Source organism: Nicotiana tomentosiformis, chromosome 3, assembly GCF_000390325.3.
Source record: "Nicotiana tomentosiformis chromosome 3, ASM39032v3, whole genome shotgun sequence".
NCBI lineage: Eukaryota > Viridiplantae > Streptophyta > Magnoliopsida > Solanales > Solanaceae > Nicotiana > Nicotiana tomentosiformis.
Genome location: NC_090814.1, coordinates 72,311,543 through 72,331,220, shown reverse-complemented (window position 1 = coordinate 72,331,220; position 19,678 = coordinate 72,311,543). Strand labels below are relative to the sequence as shown.

Sequence of the window (19,678 nt, the reverse complement as noted above, 5' to 3'; positions counted from 1 at the left end):
TAAGCTATGGACAGACGGAACATACAGAATAGATTGGAACAAAAAGATCTTTTCTCATATACAAAGATATCTCCTTGTGCTTGTTTTACTTGATCTTATTCATTCTTTTCGTTCATCATTGTCATTATCATAATCAAAATACTTGTATTGTTATCTTTATATCAAAGGGTATTACGTATCCTTAGAACCATATATAAATTTAACATTATCCGATTTTTCGGATAAACAGCTTGGCGCCCACCGTGGGGCTAAGGATAACAGTGATTGTTTGGTATAAATCTACAGTACACACCAGCTTACAAATTCAAATCAGCAATAGCTTTACCTATCGACCACGAAGCCGGCCTTCAAGATGAAACCAACAACTTGGCACCCGGGGCCGGAAGGCCACTTGACGATGGAACTGAGGCTCAAATCGAAGTACTGGAAATTCGAGCCGAAGTACCATTGGATGTCAATTCACAAATATCTCTGGAGGCGAATCAGCATTCCGAACCGGAAAGAAGCATTCACGGCGGTACTCGATCCGTAGCCCGAGAAACCCATAACGCGGGAGAAATCGGGGCCAGCTTGCGTATGATCTTCGAGATGCTACAAGACCAACAAGTAGTGATAGCTCGGTTACAGAGCCAAACTCATATACAAAGCAGGCCGGATTCCAATCCGCTTCGAGAAATCTCCCCCAGAACGGAGCCCGCCATAGTGAAATCAAACGAGCAAGAATCGGGAACCACTCCCAAAATTATTAAATTGCTCGAGGAACTCACAAAACGAGTCGAAGCCAACGACAAGAGAGTGAAAACATACAATGCCAGGGTCGATAAAATCCCGGGGGCTCCACCAATGATAAAAGGTCTTGATTCGAAAAAATTCATACAAAAGCCTTTTCCCTCGAATGCGGCCCCAAAACCAATCCCCAACAAATTTCGTATGCCCGAAATTCCCAAATATAAAGGTACGACCGATCCTAACGAACATGTCACCTCTTATACATGTGCCATCAAAGGTAACAATTTGGAGGACGATGATATCGAATCCGTGTTGTTGAAAAAGTTTGGGAAGACCCTCTCGAAGGGAGCAATAATCTGGTATCACAATTTACCACCAAATTCCATCGATTCTTTTGCCATGTTAGCAAATTCATTCGTAAAGGCACATGCTGGTACCATAAAGGTTACAACAAGGAAGTCAGACCTCTTCAAAGTAAAGCAAATGGGTAATGAAACGCTGAGGGAATTTGAATCCCGATTTCAAATGGAATGCATGGAATTGCCATCGGTCACAGACGATTGGGCGTGCAAGCTTTCACCCAAGGGTTGAACGAGCTAAGTTCGACAACATCACGTCGGCTGAAACAAAATTTGATCAAGTATCTAGCAATAACTTGGGCAGATATACACAACCGATATCAATCTAAAATTAGGGTCGAGGATGATCAGTTAGGAGCTCCGTATGGACTCGTGCATCAGAATAAGACAGCTACTAAAAACCAAAGGGAGATCGACAGAGAACAAAGGTCCAACAGAGACTGATATCAACCGTACGTGGCAGATCGGATGAACAATGGTTCAACACACAATACAGTTCGGAACAATCGTAGGATTGATCGAGGGCAAAATTCTCGGGGACTTATGAGCAAGAGCGGCTTTGATAAATATGTCGATCCTATAGAAGCACCTCGATTATCAGAATATAACTTTAGCGTTGGTGCATCCGCCATCGTGTCGGCTATCGGACACATTAAAGATACTAAATGGCCTCGACCCATGCAGACCGATCCTGCCCAAAGGAATCCCAATCAAATGTGCGAATATCATGGCACCCATGGCCATAGAACGGAAGATTGCAGGCAACTAAGAGAGGAAGTAACTCGCTTATTTAACAAAGGGCACTTTCGGGAATTTTTGGGTGATAGAGCGAAGAACCATTTTAAAAACTGGGATTTCGACAAGCAAAACGAGCAAGAAGAACCACAGCACGTTATACACATGATCATCGGTGGCGTCGATACCCCTCAGGGGCCGGTGCTTAAACGCACTAAAACATCGATTGTGAGGGAAAAGCGATCTCGGACTCAAGATTACGCACCCATGGGGACTTTGTCCTTCGAGGATGAAGATGTAGAAGGAGTCATCCAAACTCATACAAAAGCCTTTTCCCTCGAATGCGGCCCCAAAACCAATCCCCAACAAATTTCGTATGCCCGAAATTCCCAAATATAAAGGTACGACCGATCCTAACGAACATGTCACCTCTTATACATATGCCATCAAAGGTAACAATTTGGAGGACGATGATATCGAATCTGTGTTGTTGAAAAAGTTTGGGAAGACCCTCTCGAAGGGAGCAATAATCTGGTATCACAATTTACCACCAAATTCCATCGATTCTTTTGCCATGTTAGCAGATTCATTCGTAAAGGCACATGCTGGTGCCATAAAGGTTACAACAAGGAAGTCAGACCTCTTCAAAGTAAAGCAAATGGGTAATGAAACGCTGAGGGAATTTGAATCCCGATTTCAAATGGAATGCATGGAATTGCCTTCGGTCACAGACGATTGGGCATACAAGCTTTCACCCAAGGGTTGAACGAGCTAAGTTCGACAACATCACGTCGGCTGAAATAAAATTTGATCGAGTATCCAGCAATAACTTGGGCAGATATACACAACCGATATCAATCTAAAATTAGGGTCGAGGATGATCAGTTGGCAGCTCCGTATGGACCCGTGCATCAGAACAAGACAGCTACTAAAAACCAAAGGGAGATCGACGGAGAACAAAGGTCGAACAGAGACCGATATCAACCGTACGTGGCAGATCGGATGAACAATGGTTCAATACACAATATAGTTTGGAACAATCGTAGGATTGATCGAGGGCAAAATTCTCGAGGACTTATGAGCAAGAGCGGCTTTGATAAATATGTCGATCCTATAGAAGCACCTCGATTATCAGAATATAACTTTAGCGTTGGTGCATCCGCCATCGTATCTGCTATCAGACACATCAAAGATACTAAATGGCCTCGACCCATGCAGACCGATCCTGCCCAAAGGAATCCCAATCAAATGTGCGAATATCATGGCACCCATGGCCATAGAACGGAAGATTGCAGGCAACTAAGAGAGGAAGTAACTCGCTTATTTAACAAAGGGCACCTTCGGGAATTTCTGGGTGATAGAGCGAAGAACCATTTTAAAAACTGGGATTTCGACAAGCAAAACGAGCAAGAAGAACCACAGCACGTCATTCACATGATCATTGGTGGCGTCGATACCCCTCAGGGGCCGGTGCTTAAACGCACTAAAACATCGATTGTGAGGGAAAAGCGATCTCGGACTCAAGATTACGCACCCATGGGGACTTTGTCCTTCGAGGATGAAGATGTAGAGGAGTCATCCAAACTCATAACGATGCACTGGTAATATCCGTACTCATGAATAAACTAAAATTAAGCGTGTTTTGATCGATCCAGGTAGCTTGGCCAACATCATCAGATTGAAGGTCGTAGAACAGCTCGGCCTGCAGGATCAGATCGTACCCGCAGCTCTGGTTCTAAACGGATTCAATATGGCATGTGAAACCTCCAAAGGCGAGATAATCCTACCAAAAAACATGGCCAGAACCATCCAGGAAACAAAGTTTCATGTGATCGAAGGCGATATGAGATACAACGCCCTTTTCGGAAGGCCATGGATCCACAACATGAGAGCTGTATCTTCAACCCTACACCAGGTCCTCAAATTCCCAACATCGAGAGGTGTCAAAACAGTGTACGGAGAACAACTGGCCGCAAAGGAATTGTTCGTCGTCGAGGAAGCAAAATCAATATCCTCGCCTTGGCCGATAAAGGGATCGGGCTCAGAAGGAGAACAGAACACCAAATAGCAATCACAGATGTCAGCTTCGACCCAGCCAGATAACCAGAAGATCGAAGAAGATGATGATCAGAGGATCCCTCGATCCTTCATGATCCCCGATGATTCCGACGCCACCAAATCAACAATTGAGGAAATGGAGCAAGTCATACTAATCGAGCACTGGCCCGAACGAAAGGTATACCTGGGAACGGGGTTGAGCCCCAAACTCAGGAAGAAACTTGTTCGATTTCTTATCGATAACATTGATTATTTTGCCTGGTCCCATTTAGATATAATAGGGATCCCACCGGACATAACGATGCATCGGCTAAGCTTGGACCCTAAGTTCAAACCGGTGAAGCAAAAAAGAAGACCCCAGTCCGAGGAAAAGCACGCATTTATAAAGGACGAGGTAACCAAACTTCTCAAGATAGGGTCCATTCGGGGGGTGAAATATCCCGAATGGTTAGCCAATGTGGTTGTAGTGCCTAAAAAAGGGAACAACCTTAAAATGTGTGTGGACTATAAGAATTTGAATAAAGCATGCCCCAAAGATTCCTTTCCGCTGCCCAACATCGATCGCATGATCGATGCCACGGCCGGCCACGAGATCCTCAATTTTCGCGATGCCTATTCCGGGTATAATCAATTCCAGATGAACCCGGAGGACCAGGAAAAGACTTTATTTGTCACCAAATATGGAACATATTGTTATAATGTGATGCCCTTCTAAAAAATGCGGGGGCTACTTACCAACGCCTAGTAAATAAAATGTTCGAAGAAAAAATAGGTAAATCAATGGAAGTTTATATTGATGACATGCTAGTTAAGTCCCTACGCGCAGAGGACCATTTGACCTATTTGAAGGAAACATTCGAGATTTTGAGGAAATACAACATGAAGCTCAATCCCGAAAAATATGCTTTCGGAGTTGGTTCGGGCAAGTTCCTCGGCTTCATGGTATCAAATCGGGAAATCGAGATTAACCCTGACAAAATCAAGGCCATCGAAGACATCACCATCGTGGACAGCGTGAAAGTTGTACAAAGGCTAACGGGATGGATTGTAGCCTTAGGGCGATTCATTTCGAGATCATCAGATCGAAGTCACAAATTTTTCTCTCTACTCAAAAAGAAGAACGATTTCGCTTGGACACCGGAATGCCAACAAGCATTAGAGGAACTAAAACGATATCTATCGAGCCCACCACTACTTCACACTCCAAAAAAAGAAGAAAAACTTTGCTTGTACTTGGCATAATCGAAAGTCGCCGTAAGCAGTGTCCTAGTTTGAGAAGAGCAAGGTACGCAATTTTTCGTTTATTATATAAGTCGGACCTTAGGAGAAGCGGAAACTAGGTATCCGCACCTAGAAAAATTGGCACTTGCACTGATAAGCATCTCTAGAAAGTTAAAATCGTACTTTCAATGTCACCCCGTATGCGTATTAACCGCCTATCCACTTCGTAATATTTTGCATAAGCCCGAACTATCAGGTCGATTGACCAAATAGGCTGTCGAACTCAGTGGGTACGATATCGAATATCAACCCCGTACGGCCATCAAGTCTCAAATTTTAGCAGACTTCGTGGCCGAATATCAACCCCGTACGGCCATCAAGTCTCAAATTGGTGTTTATATACATTATGTAAGTATATAAATAATTTTAAATATTTATTACGAAAGACTATATTTAGCTTTTCAGTTTTAGTTAAGTAAAATATGAAAAACTGTAATTTGATTCGAAAAACTTTGATTTTGACCAACGTAATTGGCTTGTTGTTGAATTGTGATAGAGAAGACCATCTAATAAAACTCTGGAGAGGAGAAATGCTTAGAATAACGTAAATATTAGGTAAAATTATTTTGGTATATGAATTTCTTTGCTAAGGATATTGTTGTCAAGAAAAAAAAATTAAAAACAACTACTACTTCTGAGAATTTTTTTTTTTTTTTTTAGTTTCTAAAAAATAATTTTTGCTTCTACTAAAAAATTCTTATTTTTTTTTTCTAAAAACTTGGTCAAACCTCAACAATAAGCACTTTTTTGAAAAAGAAAAACTTTTAACCTCCTAAAGCTTGGTTAAACATGCTATTAGAATCTAACTAAGAATAACAATCTTTCTTTTTTAATGAGGGTGGCGTCTGAGCTAGTTTGTCGGCACCTCGTCTATTTCAGTGGGTACTAGCTACTAGGGGTATCAATAGTCCAATTCAATCGATTATGTTATAAAACTTGTATCATATCAATTTTTCGGCTACTCTATTTTATATAACCAAAATTAGACTTTTCGAAACCGTTCCAATCAACTCGATTTCTCTTTGATATCATGTTCGATTAATTTTTGATATTTTTCTTAAAATATCATATAAGAGGCACTAATAGAAGTTAGAGCGCAATAAGATACACACTTATCTAGGACATCAAGAAAACACCATAGGCATTTTTTTTAAACTGTTTAAAAGACGATAAATCAAGGGAATATAAAAAATATCCATAATAGAGATCCATTCCATTATACAACAACAAAAAAAAAATCAAGCAAGACAAGAGAAATATAAGGGGAATCTTAGTAGCTCATTTGTTTGGCTACCTGAACTTTCACATTGTTGGTGAGAGTTTGATTCCCTACCTTGTTATCCCTTCCCCTTCCCTTTTACCTTATGTAATTAAAGAAAATATAAATCATACGAGTGGGAAGATATCAATCAAATTAAGACTCAAGAATACAGTCTATTAGAAGATTAATTATTCAACAAGAGAAATCTAAATCATGCAAGGGGAAGATATTCAGCATCTTTAGCTTGGTACTCAAGATCACTAGAATACCTTGTCGCTTGCTACTCAAGATACTGAAACTAATTTAGTGTTAATATGAGTAGCATAATTTATTTGAGAGTTGAGAATTTAGGTTTTAATTACTTGTTGGCTTGTAACCGTTTTCATAATGCTAAGGTGCAAGGAATTTTTTTAATGCTTTTTAAAAACTTAATATATAAAATATCGATTTTGTATATAAATTTATTCAGTACAGTTTGGTATTTTTTTATAAAATTTAAAATATATCCTAGTTATTGATACATTTATATAAAACCTATGATTTTATTAAAAGAAATCTAATAATCAGTTCAATACGATTTAGTTCTATCAGTTTAGTCAGTTTTTAAAGATCCATTGATGCCCCTACATGTTATCTCCCACCAACATAGGTATCGGGTAGTTCTGTCCATCAAAATTTAGATAAATATGAAGAAATCACCTAATTTTTTTACCTAAACTAAAATTTAAACCCGAAACCTCATAGTACTCCTCCTAATTTATTTTACTAGTTTACCCTTGGATGCAAGGATACCAATCTTTCCTACTATGTCCTATCATAAATTGAATTTCTTGTATTACTTTTTGAAATCCAGAATACTCACCGCAGCCATACAGTTTTGAATTGTACTATTTAAAAAATTAATGAGTAATTTTGTTGCATTATTATGTGTATCTTTGATTATCCACACCGCTATAAGCATTTTTTCAAACTTCTTGGATCCTATAAGCATTTTTTTTTTCAAAAAAGTATTTTTCTTTTAAAGTTAGTGTTTGACCAAGCTTTTGAAAGAAAAAAAAAATACTTTTAAGGAGAAACAGAAAAAAATAGCTTATCTCAAAAAGTATTTTTGAGAAAAATACACTTACAAGCAAGCAGTTTTTAAAAATTTGGTCATACACTAATTGCTGCTCAGAAGTACTTTTCAAGTTAATTAGCCAAACACAAACTGTTTCTCACAAAAAATATTTTTGAAAAAAAATATTTCTCAAAATAAACTGATTTTCGGAGCTCGACCAAACAAGGCAGAAGTTTGATAGTCTTTAAGAGCATTGTAAAAGAACTTCTGACGTAACATTATTAATTTATTACATTAGAAAAACAAGTTTTTAAGTACTTTTTCTGTTTGCATCACGAGCCGTTTTTCTTTTTCATTCTCACTGTTCCCCAAACAAAAATGACTGGTACTTTTTGTTTTCCTTATAATTAAGGGTCCTTTTTTATCAAAGAATATTTTAAAATTTTATATTTGTCCAAAAAATGTAATGTATAACTTATTGTTACTTTTCTCAAGGTTTTTTCCCTATCTTATTCTTGCAAAAAAATAAAACAAATTTCAACGTATGATCAACTATATTCACAATAAATATCTATTTGAAAGCATAGGGGTTAAAAACTCGAACATTAATTCTTCAATATTTTCGAAATAATATTTTTAAAAACTATATAAAGTTATATAAATTACTAATTTATAATTATATTATTTAAAAATTATTAAAATCATAACAAGAATTATTTTTACTGAATAATAGTATGATATATGTAATTGTGCCGGAACAACCCGCTAGAACTAGTATTAAGTTAATGATTGTGCAAGTCAAAATACAATTTAAGGTAAACATGATAAAAGTGTTTGAACAAACCATTAATTTATTTAAAAGATTCAAATGATGTAGTTATGTGAATTGATATAAATATAGATATTTTCGTACCAATATTTGTTTCAAAAATAGGAGTGAGCTTTTAAGGTGAATCGTATTTGAAATCAGCTGAAGAGGCGCATAGCCGTTATGTCCGTTGGAAGCGTCCAGAAGCAGGAGTTATACTTAGCCGCCGTCGTTTTTCGAAAAAAATTCCACGTAATTTTATTGGTTGTATCGAAAGCGTAGAAAAGTTGACCCGCCAGTCTTTTACCTCATTAATCATCACATTCTCTAAAATAAGTCTTCACAAATAAACTTTATTAATTAGCATTACTATATTTTCTCCTTCCGCCGTTCTTTTTTCTAATTTTCTCCTTTAACGTTCCTTTCCAAAGTCCTCTATTCGGCGAAGAATTTCATCAAAGGTAAAACCCTAACGCTTATTATCTTCAAATCAGGGTTTTGGATTTTTTGATCATTGATTAGAAGTTCCTTTGGCTGGTTTTTATGTTATCACCTGTTAATTATTGGAATTGAGTTAATTATCGTTACGTTCAGGTGTGGGGTTGTAATTGAAACTGATGAGCGAGGTCAACTTGTAACTTTGCTTTATTGAATACGGCATTTATTTTTTTTTCAATTCTGAAACTTTGTTTTCTTTATGATTTGGCAATTTATTGGAGCTATCATGTTCTGACTTTTGAAAATTGAGACTGCACTCATATTTTTTATCTTCTTTTGATCCGCGGAGGAGTGATAACTGGATTTTGGAATTAATTGCTTATTTTTTTCATGGAAGCTTATGATAATTCTATTTTGTAAATCTAACTCCAGTTTAGTTTACAAAAATATTTTGCTTTTGGGGCTTTCACTGGTATAATTTGTTGTTTTTGGCACAAAAATTGCTGGCTAGAATTGTTAGGAAATTTGTATAGTTGTAAAAGTGGAGCGAAAGCATTTGGTGATATACAAACTTTATCAACACCACTAATTGTCTTAATTTTTAGGTGATTTGATACTGTTCACAGTCTGTACAAGTAATTGGCGCAACGTCAATGCCTTCAGTAATTTCGCCTCAGTGGCAAGAGAAAGCTAATGGATTCTTTCAATCTTCGGGTAATTCATTTGGAAACACAATTTCAGGTTTCGACCTTTATTTTGCTTTTGAATGTTTAATAATTGAGTCTTGATGCAGGGGTGAAGTTGAAAGAAGCCGGGCAGTCTGCAGGATCATTTGTTGGTGAGGTTGCCAAAGATGCAAAAGGAAATGTGGGCGAGGTTGCTGAGAAAGTTGGATCAGCAGTCAAAAGTCGATGGTCGCTCCTACAGCAGCCATCAACAAGACATGCTATGCAGGAGCGCCTTATTACTGCAGCTGCTGCAACTAGCTTCTTCTTGAGGAAAGGGTTTTTGGAGACAAAAGATAAGGTTGCTGTTGGAAAGATAAAAGTTGAAGAGGTACTACAAGCATAAACAATTCTGTGGAATGTTTTCCAGTTGTGAATAATCAACAGAGGATCAACGTGTGATGCTCTCATTGTTTGTTCCTTCTTTTCTCGATAGAGCCATGCCCATTAAAAGACCATTGTGGTTTTTGAAGCCATTACCTTTTTATGGAACCCAAGGTGATTACAATGTACTATTATCACTCGCTATGACCACTAGAGTTGTGAGTCACGAGGTTCTGGACCATCTGGAATCTTTTAATTTTTTTTGGGTACAGAATTGACTGATGTACTTTAATTAGATACTGATGGGGTTCATGAGCCTATCCTTTAAATAGCAGAAGGTTTTCTGTCTCAAAGCACAAAAGGAAATTGTATTTAACCCTTCTTATTAGACACAGAATGATGAAGCTTTTACTATGTGACTTCCACTCAAAGCTCATCCATTACTAGCAGATTTTGATGCTACGAGATTTACGTTTTAACGAGTTACTATTGACCCCGCCCGCCCCACCCCACCAAAAAAGAACTGGAGAGATTTGGGTTTAGGAGAGCATGGGATCTTGGATTTTGAAATTAGAGATTAGTAATTAAGCCAATGGAAGTAGCTCTTTGATGCTTTCTGCAAAGCTCCTGTAGGAGTGCAAAGTAAAACCTATTATATACCAATAAAATCTTATTTATAATTTATTTTGTTGGAGCTGAAATTGGGATGTAGGGAAGTATCTGCTTTTGTTTTATTGGATGATAGCTTCTATTTAGGTTGTGAAAGGTATTCACCTTGGTTTTAAATATAGGTTTGAATCGTTTGATGGTAGGTCAAGTTTATGTGTTTATAGAAGTTAGGTATCTTTCATTGGTGTGCTCCTTTTTTATTAATGGAAGAAGTCATGCAGCTAGAGTCTTTAGAGTGATCATTAAGGGCTGGCAATGTTCTCCAAAGCACACAGACTTATATGAAACCACACCATCAAATACCTAATTCAGATAACAATTTTGGTGTCAAAATTATACAGGCATAGATACCACGTTTGGCACTTCTATGGAATTTAGTCTTGTATATCTTTGAGGGAAGTAAAGGAGAGACGGATGAGGGATGTAGATCTTATGATATTTTGCTCTACAGTGGTTAAAAACCTAAACTACACATGATACGATATCTTTGAATCTTATATGCAAAGGAGTTATAATTTCTGAACTTGACACATGCAATCATTTTTATTTTTCAGGTGGCAAAGAAAACTGCACAGAAAAGCAAGACTTTGCTGACTGATATAGAGCGGTGGCAGAAGGTGCTTAACAATTTTTGCTCATTTTTTCTTTTTGTCTCTCAAAGTTCCTCAGTGACATGGAGTTCAAAGAATCTTAACTTTTCTATTTGAAATTGCAGGGAGTTGCGAGCACTGATGGTAAGTTTCTACTCTCTTGATCTTCGTATAACATGTTTATAAGGATTTTAATGATCCTCTTTTTTTTTGCGGGTGCGGATGGGGAGTGGGATGGCTTGCGTTGGTATCCAGATACTCATAAACTTCTTCTGCTTAATTTGTCTTTGCCACTCTATTACTATATTCTTTTTGGATTCATTCAAGAATTAAGAGCGCTGCAACAGGAGATGCCTGTTATACTTGGTCACACTTCTTTAGCACTTTTACACCGTGGAAGTTATCCTTGAGATGTAGAAATCAGTTAAACAGTTATGAATGCGGGAATGAGCCATATGATTATTTGCTTCCATAAAGTTCTCAGGAGATGTTTTTTTCTGGCCATAGTGACATATCTTGGTTTATCCAGTGTTTGGAGTCCCCATTGATATCCTGGTGCAGAGGCAACAATCAACTAGACCTGTTCCTTATATCATGGTGAAATGTGCAGATTATCTTGTCTTATCAGGTGAGAGATGTAATAATCCATACAGCAAATTGTCATTACTGTCATGTAATTTTTCAAAGACACATCTGAATGCCGATGTTATGGGAGTCTACTTTTGGTCTAGGGCTGAATTCACCTGAGTTGTTCAAGGCTGAAGGAGATAAAAAGGTTATACATCAATTGGTTTCTTTATACAATCAAGGTATTGAGTTTTTAATCTCATACAGATATTATTTGTCAAGGGATCAATCTATTTACTCTTTAGTTTGCAACTTTGTGTTACAGATCAAGATGCACCAATACCTGAAGGGGTAAATCCGGTAGTGATTGCAGCTCTGATGAAGTGCTACCTTGCAAGTCTACCTGAGCCATTGACAACCTTTGAGCTTTATAATGAAATAAGAGGTGCACGCTCAAGCATACACACAATGAAGAATATCTTAAAGAAGCTTCCAACTGTCAACTACATGACACTGGAATTGATCACTGCGCTGCTACTCCTCGTAAGCCAGAAATCTCTGGTTAACAAGGCAAGTTTATTCCCTTCCTGAATGAACAAATATAACGTCCACCTTTCCCTGTGTCGATCTGGATATGTGCAGTATCTGTGCATTTGAATTTGTCTTAGTGTCCTTGTCTTCCTCATGGTTTTCGGTGATACATTCACACCTCCATTCCTTTGAAGATGAAGAATTGTGTGGTAGAGGATTGTAAAATGGGATACAATTTTTAACCCTTTGGGTTTTGAACTTGCTAATTGAGGTGCCTAGTTGCAAGGATAAGCCTGCATATTTTGAATTTTATTTTATTGCTTTTTGCCCACATGATTGAGATCCAACAAACTTGTTATGAATGAGCCTTCATCTGTACAATTGTGTCAGTTTTTTTTTTTTTCCTTTTTGTCCAGATGATTGAGATCCAAAATCTTGTTCCTGATAAGCCTTTATCTTGTACAAATTTGTGAGTTCTCTTGACTGCTGTTTATCTGCTTCTCATACTTTCTTCCTGGCAGATGGATGCTAGAAGCCTTGCAACGGAAATGGCTCCAATTCTTATTTGGCAAAGAGGCCAGAGGCCAGACCACTATAACCAGTTCTGGAACCATTCAGCAAAATCTTCTTCAAAGAAATATATTGACTCCAACTCGAACTCTAGTGCATGGGAGATGCTTGCAGGTTTGTTTTTGTTTTATTCCATTCTGTTCTCTTAGTGATGTAGTTTAATATTTCATTCATCTTTATACTTTATTACACTTTATCATATTAAATGAGGGGTTGAAACCACACATCCAAACAACATGCTGAACATTAGCACGTTGAAATTCTTTCTTATGTTATGGACAGGCTTAGACTTTTTATAATGATGTGTCGTGACTAGTGACCCAGTTTACTTTGGCAAGAAACCAGTTGGCAATCAAAGTACCATGTGTGAAGTCCAAAGGCGGAACTACATGCATCTACTTCGACACCTGAAGATTGCTAGTGATGGAAAACAATATTCTGTCCTATCAGTAATGAGTTATATAAGTGGACCGGTTGCTAAATAGATATTTACTACTGTAGATATACATTAGGTACTTCAAATAGGCTATATATTGACTCCTCAGAATTTTGAAAAAATAAATGGAAGAAAATTCTAAAAGTTATGAAAGTTAATATTGGAACATGTGTATCGTAAGATTTATATCAGGAGTATCATAAACTGCCTGCTAAAATGAATTGTGGAAGAGGCTATGCAAAGAGATTGACTTAAGCTGTGTGCTATTTAGCTTGTTTTGCATTTCAGAGAACTACTTCTGCAACTGCAACTGCAACGGAGAGCTATGATTTTTACATAAATTCCCTATTGAAATATGTGTAGCCCTTTGAACGGCAGGTTTTTGATTTCTGAAGAAACCCAGGGCAGAATACGTAGATTTATGTTCCATTCTTATTTCTCTTTTGGACGGATTTTAGGCCGGGGGGAGGCTCCACTTACAATTCCTTATTTTAAATTAAGAGTAGGTAAATAATTGATTTTTAATCCCTTAGTTTTTTTGGAACAAATTTAAGCCAGAAATGCTAACAAGCTTGAACTAGTTTTTTGAGTGGAAGGTCATTGTGCAGATTGGAAAAATCATTACATTTTCAATTTAATCATCTAAGTTATGTTTATTAAGACATATTTTTCTCTTGACGCTAATATCTGGGAGTAAGTTTTATTATACATAATTTTTATTTTATATTAGTTACTTAGAGGAAAAACATTGCATTTTGAGATTGCTATTTGCAACTTAAACAACTGCTATGAAACTTATTGTTTTTCATTTGTGATTGTTTTGCATCCAGATGAAGGTGAAAATGTTGATGCATCTTCTCCCATTCCCTTGGATGACGGGCTGCCAATTGACTTGGGTGCCATTGATGCTATTCAGTGCTTAATCGAGCATCACAATGCCATATTTACCGATGCAAATGAGACTGTTTGGCGCTGAGTATTCAATTGGACTCTCAGATTAGATATATTGCACATATATAATGATTTTATCCATGCTGAACATCACACAAAATGTGGAACTCTTTGTCATCATATTTGATTTTCTCTTAACATTTAGGATTTGTATCCATGGCTTTGTAAATTTTTGATTGGGATAGGCATAGGTTCAGAACTTGTTTATAGCTCGCTTTTTTGTTATGGGATGGTTGTTGGGTTGTTAGTGATGGTATAAAGCATAAATGATCTTATGTTCGTTCTATTGAAGGGTTTGTTCTTGTATTGGAGCATTGCAAGTATCAAACAGTAAACATAGATCTTTTGCAGTTATTGCATTTATTTTCGGTTTATTTATAGTTATTTAAAGAAAAAAATATTATGTTTGCTTCATCCTCTAGGTTGCAAAAATTCTAAAATTTTCGGCGTTTTCTGAATATCATGTCTTTTCTTGAGGATTTTCTGTTCTTCAGGAACTGGCACACCCTAAAATAAAACATTTCATTTGGTTACTTAATCACAACAGATTGCCAACACGTCAATTTCTTCAAAAACTCAATATTATCACTGACGCCACTTGTCCATACTGCCAAGAGGCAGAGGAAACATTAAATCATCTCTTTCTAACTTGTGCTAATGCTAAACACTACTGGAATAATCTGGGAATGGGGAGACATATTAATGCTCTACTCCATTTGGATACACCACAAAAATGGCTTCTCTCCTTAATCAATTACAAAGGCTTGAAGTTACCATACAACATTAACTCAAAAACTTACTTACCTTTAAGCCTTTGGAACATTTGGATTACTCGTAATCGAAATCTTTATGATGGAATTCGTACCAGTATAAGCATCAACTTTACAACACAACAGGCCACTGAATTTTCTTATCTGGCAGCTTCGTATCACAAATTGCCAAGGCGAATCATGACCCCTCTTAAATGGATACCCCCTAAGCCTAACATATATAAGTTAAACACAGATGGGGCTCACTTGTCAACATTGACTACGGATGGTATTGGAGGACTAATTAGAAATCATAATGGTGATTGGATCGTGGGTTTTTCAGGGAACATACCAAGCCAATCTTCTATTTCAGCAGAATTGTACGCTTTGATACAAGGACTTAGAATAGCAATTCAACAAAATCTATCACCACTTTACGTGGAAGTCGACATAAAGGAGGTAATCACCATGCTCGATTGTGACAATATAATGTATGCTAACCTACTATTTCACTGCAGGCATCTTCTGCTGAGGCTCTGTCACGACCCAAACTAACCCTGTCAAGATGGCGCTTATCGTGGAACTAGGCAAGCCGACTCATTTTTCAAAACAAACCGATATTTTTATTTCAAAGAAAATTCAAGGCTATTTAACATAAAAACCTTCGTAAAGGAGTTCAAATCAAACAAAAGTGCAGAATAGAAAAGCCCGGTATCGGGGTGTCACTAGTCATGAACATCTATTACAATTTGTCTAACAATATCAAGACTAACATAGTCTGAAAAATAGCTAAATACAACTAAGGGAAGATAAGAGGGATAAGAGCAGGGCTGCGATCGCCAGGCAGCTACCTTGCTATCCCCGAGAAAATCTGCAACCGGAATAGTCAACAGCTACTACCGTATCCAGCTATACCTGGATCTGCACACAAGGTGCATGGAGTAACGTGAGTACGCCAACTCAGTGAGTAACAACAGTAAATAAAGACTGAGCAGTAGTGATGAGCAACAAAGCATATAAAGTTCACATCATGAAATCTCGGTAAAATACAACATGCTTTAAAAATCAATGTTTGAATCAAATCATCTCGTTTAAAACGTAGTTCCAGTAAAAATTATTTAAAGATATTTTTCAACAATTTCAAATAGAGGTTCAATGCAAAGGTAAGCAAAAATGATGAAATCATAAACAGCCCATCGGGCAAAACATCACTCATATACAGCCCCTCGGGCAAACCTCACAGTCACTCATGCCACTCAGGCATACCTCACAATCACTCATGTCTCCCAGTCACTCAGTACTCGGCACTCGCACTCAGTAGGTACCTGCGCTCACTAGGGGTATGTATAGACTCCGGAGGGGCTCCTTCAACCCAAGCGTTATATCAAGCCAAATCATGGCATAAATCACTCAAGCCCTCGGCCTATATCAAACATGTTGTGGCATGCAGCCCGATCCCATAAATATCCTCACAAATCAAGCCCTCGGCCTCACTCAGTCATACACCTCTCAAGCCACCCGGGCTCTCAGTAAAAACAGGGTACTCAACCCAAAATAACATTTATATGCATCAAAACAGAGTAATAAAATTTAGTTATGCAGTAAACAGGTATAACCATGACTGAGTATACATTTTTAATCGAAAACAGTGAGAGGATAGTAAGAAAAAGGCCCCTAAGGGTCCAAACAGCACTGGCACAAGGCCCAAACATGGCATTCCTCCCAATTTACAGAAACTCATATCTAAAACTCATAAGTATCATATAGTTTCAACAAAATATGCAACTTTACAATTGCTACGGGACGGACCAAGTCACAATCCCCAACGGTGCACACCCACACGCCCGTCACCTAGCATGTGCGTCACCTCAAAATAGTAAATGATACGAAATCCGGGGTTTCATACCCTCAGGACTAGATTTACAATCGTTACTTACCTCAAACTGGTCAAATCTCTACCCCGCGATGCTCTTGCCTCTAGACTCGGCCTCTAAATGCTCTGAATCTATTCACAATCAGTACAATACTATTAATATACGCTAATGGAATGAATTCCACAAAAAAACTATCAAATTAGCCCAAAATCCCCGAAATTGACTCAAACCCGGACCCCGGGCCCACGTCTCAAAGTCAGACAAAATTTACAAAACTAGAAAGCTCATCCACTCATGAGTCTAACCATACCAAATTCATCAAAATCCGATCTCATTTGATCCCTCAAATCCTTAAATTACTCTCCAAAATCCCAAGCCCTAACCCCTCATTTCACTTCAAGAATCCTACTAATTAGTGATGAACAAAGCCACAGATTCATGAAATTTATACTATTATGGGTTAGAATCACTTACCCCAACGTTGCTCCTTCAAAACCTTCGAAAAATCACCCCTCTCCCGAGTTCCTCACGTCCAAAATTGAAAATGAAAGATAAAGCCACGAGCTGGAGGTTTTCTGCCCAGCACTATCGCACCTGCAACCTCTTTTTCCGCTTCTGCGATGCCGCACCTGCGGAAATTTCCATTGCATGTTCGGAACTCACTAAAGAGCCCAGGTTCCGCATCTGCGCGTAACACTTTGCATCTGCGAAGCCAGTCACTTTCCTCTCTTCCGCATCTGCTCCCCAGGTCTCACACCTGCGGGCTCGCAGATGCGACCTCACCCACGCAGCTGCGGACCCAGCCTACCTCAATACTGTTCGCACCTGCGAACTACCACGCGCACTAGCGACCTCGCACTTGCGGTTCTCCCCTCCGCAGGTGCGAAAATATCAGTAGCAGCAACTTCTGCTGCATTTTCCAACTTCAAACAATCTGTTAACCACCTGGAATCACCCCGAGGCCCTCAGGACCTCAACCAAAAATACCAACAAGTTATATATCAACATACAAACTTAGTCGAACCTTCGAATCACTCAAAACAACATCAAATTACCAAATTACCCTCGGATTCAAGCCTAAGAACTTCTAAACTTCCAAATTCGACAACTGATGCCGAAACCAATCAAACCACGTCCGAATGACCTCAAATTTTGCACACACATCACAAATGACACTACGAGCCTACTCCAACTTCCGGAATTCCATTCCGACCCCGATATCAAAATTTTTCGCTGCCGACCGAAATCGCCAAATTTGCAACTTTCGCCAATTCAAGCCTAATTCCACTACGGACCTCCAAATCACATTCCGGACGCACTCCTAAGTCCAAAATTACCTAACGGAGCTAACGGAATCATAAAAATTCGAATCCGAGATCGTTTACACATAGGTCAACATCCGGTTGACATTTCCAACTTAAACTTCTAAATAGGAGACTAAGTGTCTTAATCCACTCCGAAACCACTCCGGACCCGAACCAACTTACCCGATAATACATAATACATATGAATAACACATAAATAAGTATAAATTGGGAAAATAGGGCTATAACTCCCGAAACGATCGGCCAGGTCGTTACATCCCCCCCTCTTAAACAACCGTTCGTCCTTGAACAGGTCTAGAAACACACCCGGAGTCTCGAATAAGCGTGGATATCTGCTTCGCATCTCTCGCTCGGTCTCCCAGGTGTCCTCCTCCATAGGCTGCCCTCTCCACTACACCTTCACTGATGCTATGTCCTTTGACCTCAACCTTCGAACCTGCCAATCCAAAATAGCCACCGGCTCCACATCATAAGTCATATCACCCTCCAACTAAACTGTGCTGAAGTCCAAAACATGGGACGGATATCCAATATACTTTTGGAGCATAGAAACATGAAACACTGGATGCACACTCGACAAGCTGGGTGGCAAGGCAAGCTTATAAGCCACATCCCCTATCCTCTGAAGCACCACAAAGGGCCCAATGAACCGGGGGCTCAACTTTCCCCTCTTCCCAAACCTCATGACACCCTTAATGGGTGATACCTTCAGCAAAACCTTCTCCCCAACCATGAAAGATACATCACGGACCTTCTTGTCCGCATAGCTCTTCTGCCTAAACTACGCCCTGCGAAGCCGCTCCTGAATCAATTTCACCTTATCTAATGCATCCTGGACCAAGTCTGTAGCCAAGATACTAGCCTCACCCGGCTCAAACCATCCAACCGGAGATCTACACCTTCTCCCATATATAGCCTCGTATGGAGCCATCTGAATACTCGACTGATAACTGTTGTTATATGCAAACTCCGTGAGTGGCATAAACTGGTCCCATGAACCCCCAAAGTCAATGACACAAGCACGCAACATGTCCTCCAATATCTGAATAGTGCGCTCGGACTGCCCATCCGTATGAGGGTGAAAAGCTGTGCTCAACTCAACCTAAGTACCCAACTCTCGCTGCACGACCCTCCAAAACTGCGATGTAAACTGAGTGCCCCTATCTGATATGATAGAAACTGGGACACCATGCAGGCGAACAATCTCTCGGATGTAAATCTCAGCCAACCGCTATGAAGTGTAAGTAGTACCAACTGGAATGAAGTACGCGGATTTGGTCAGTCGATCTATAATCACCCAAATAGCATCGAACTTCCTCGAAGTCTGTGGGAGCCCAACTACGAAGTCCATGGTGATTCGCTCCCACTTCCACTCTGGGATCTCTAATCTCTGAAGCAAGCCACCCGGTCTCTGATGTTCATACTTAACCTGCTGACAGTTGAGACACCGAGCTATAAACCCAATTATCCTTCTTTATCCACCTCCACCAATAGTGCTACCTTAAATCCTGGTACATCTTCGCGGCACCCGGATGGATGGAATACCGCGAGCTATGGGCCTCTTCAAGAATCAACTCCCGCAGCCCATCTACATTAGGAACACATATCCGGCCCTGCATCCTCAACACGCCGTCATCACCA

At 39.0% G+C, this 19,678-nt stretch overlaps 1 protein-coding gene across 2 annotated transcripts; it reads left to right on the top strand.

The window, feature by feature from the left end:
- Positions 1–8,615: 8,615 nt before the first annotated feature.
- Positions 8,616–14,467, top strand: LOC104118471 (uncharacterized Rho GTPase-activating protein At5g61530). Of its 2 annotated transcripts, none has more exons than XM_009629705.4 (10): positions 8,616–8,749; positions 9,332–9,440; positions 9,520–9,782; positions 10,999–11,061; positions 11,160–11,178; positions 11,564–11,662; positions 11,766–11,843; positions 11,927–12,171; positions 12,654–12,816; positions 13,969–14,467. In XM_009629705.4, exons 2-10 carry the CDS (start codon positions 9,380–9,382, stop codon positions 14,112–14,114), a joined length of 1,137 nt encoding a protein of 378 aa, XP_009628000.1. In that variant the 5' UTR covers positions 8,616–8,749; positions 9,332–9,379; the 3' UTR covers positions 14,115–14,467. The 2 variants fall into 2 exon arrangements, with proteins under 2 accessions (XP_009628000.1, XP_009627998.1); XM_009629703.4 differs by having other exon boundaries at positions 11,564–11,671.
- The last annotated feature ends 5,211 nt before the right edge of the window (positions 14,468–19,678 follow it).

What these genes read in the sequence shown, in the direction of transcription:
- LOC104118471 (XM_009629703.4), top strand. Translation starts at nt 9,380, where the DNA reads ATGCCTTCAGTAATTTCGCCTCAGTGGCAAGAGAAAGCTAATGGATTC. An exon ending in TGGATTCTTTCAATCTTCGG is followed by an intron (nt 9,441 to 9,519) that starts GTAATTCATTTG and finishes GTCTTGATGCAG; the next exon opens with GGGTGAAGTTGAAAGAAGCC. An exon ending in AGAAATCTCTGGTTAACAAG is followed by an intron (nt 12,172 to 12,653) that starts GCAAGTTTATTC and finishes TCTTCCTGGCAG; the next exon opens with ATGGATGCTAGAAGCCTTGC.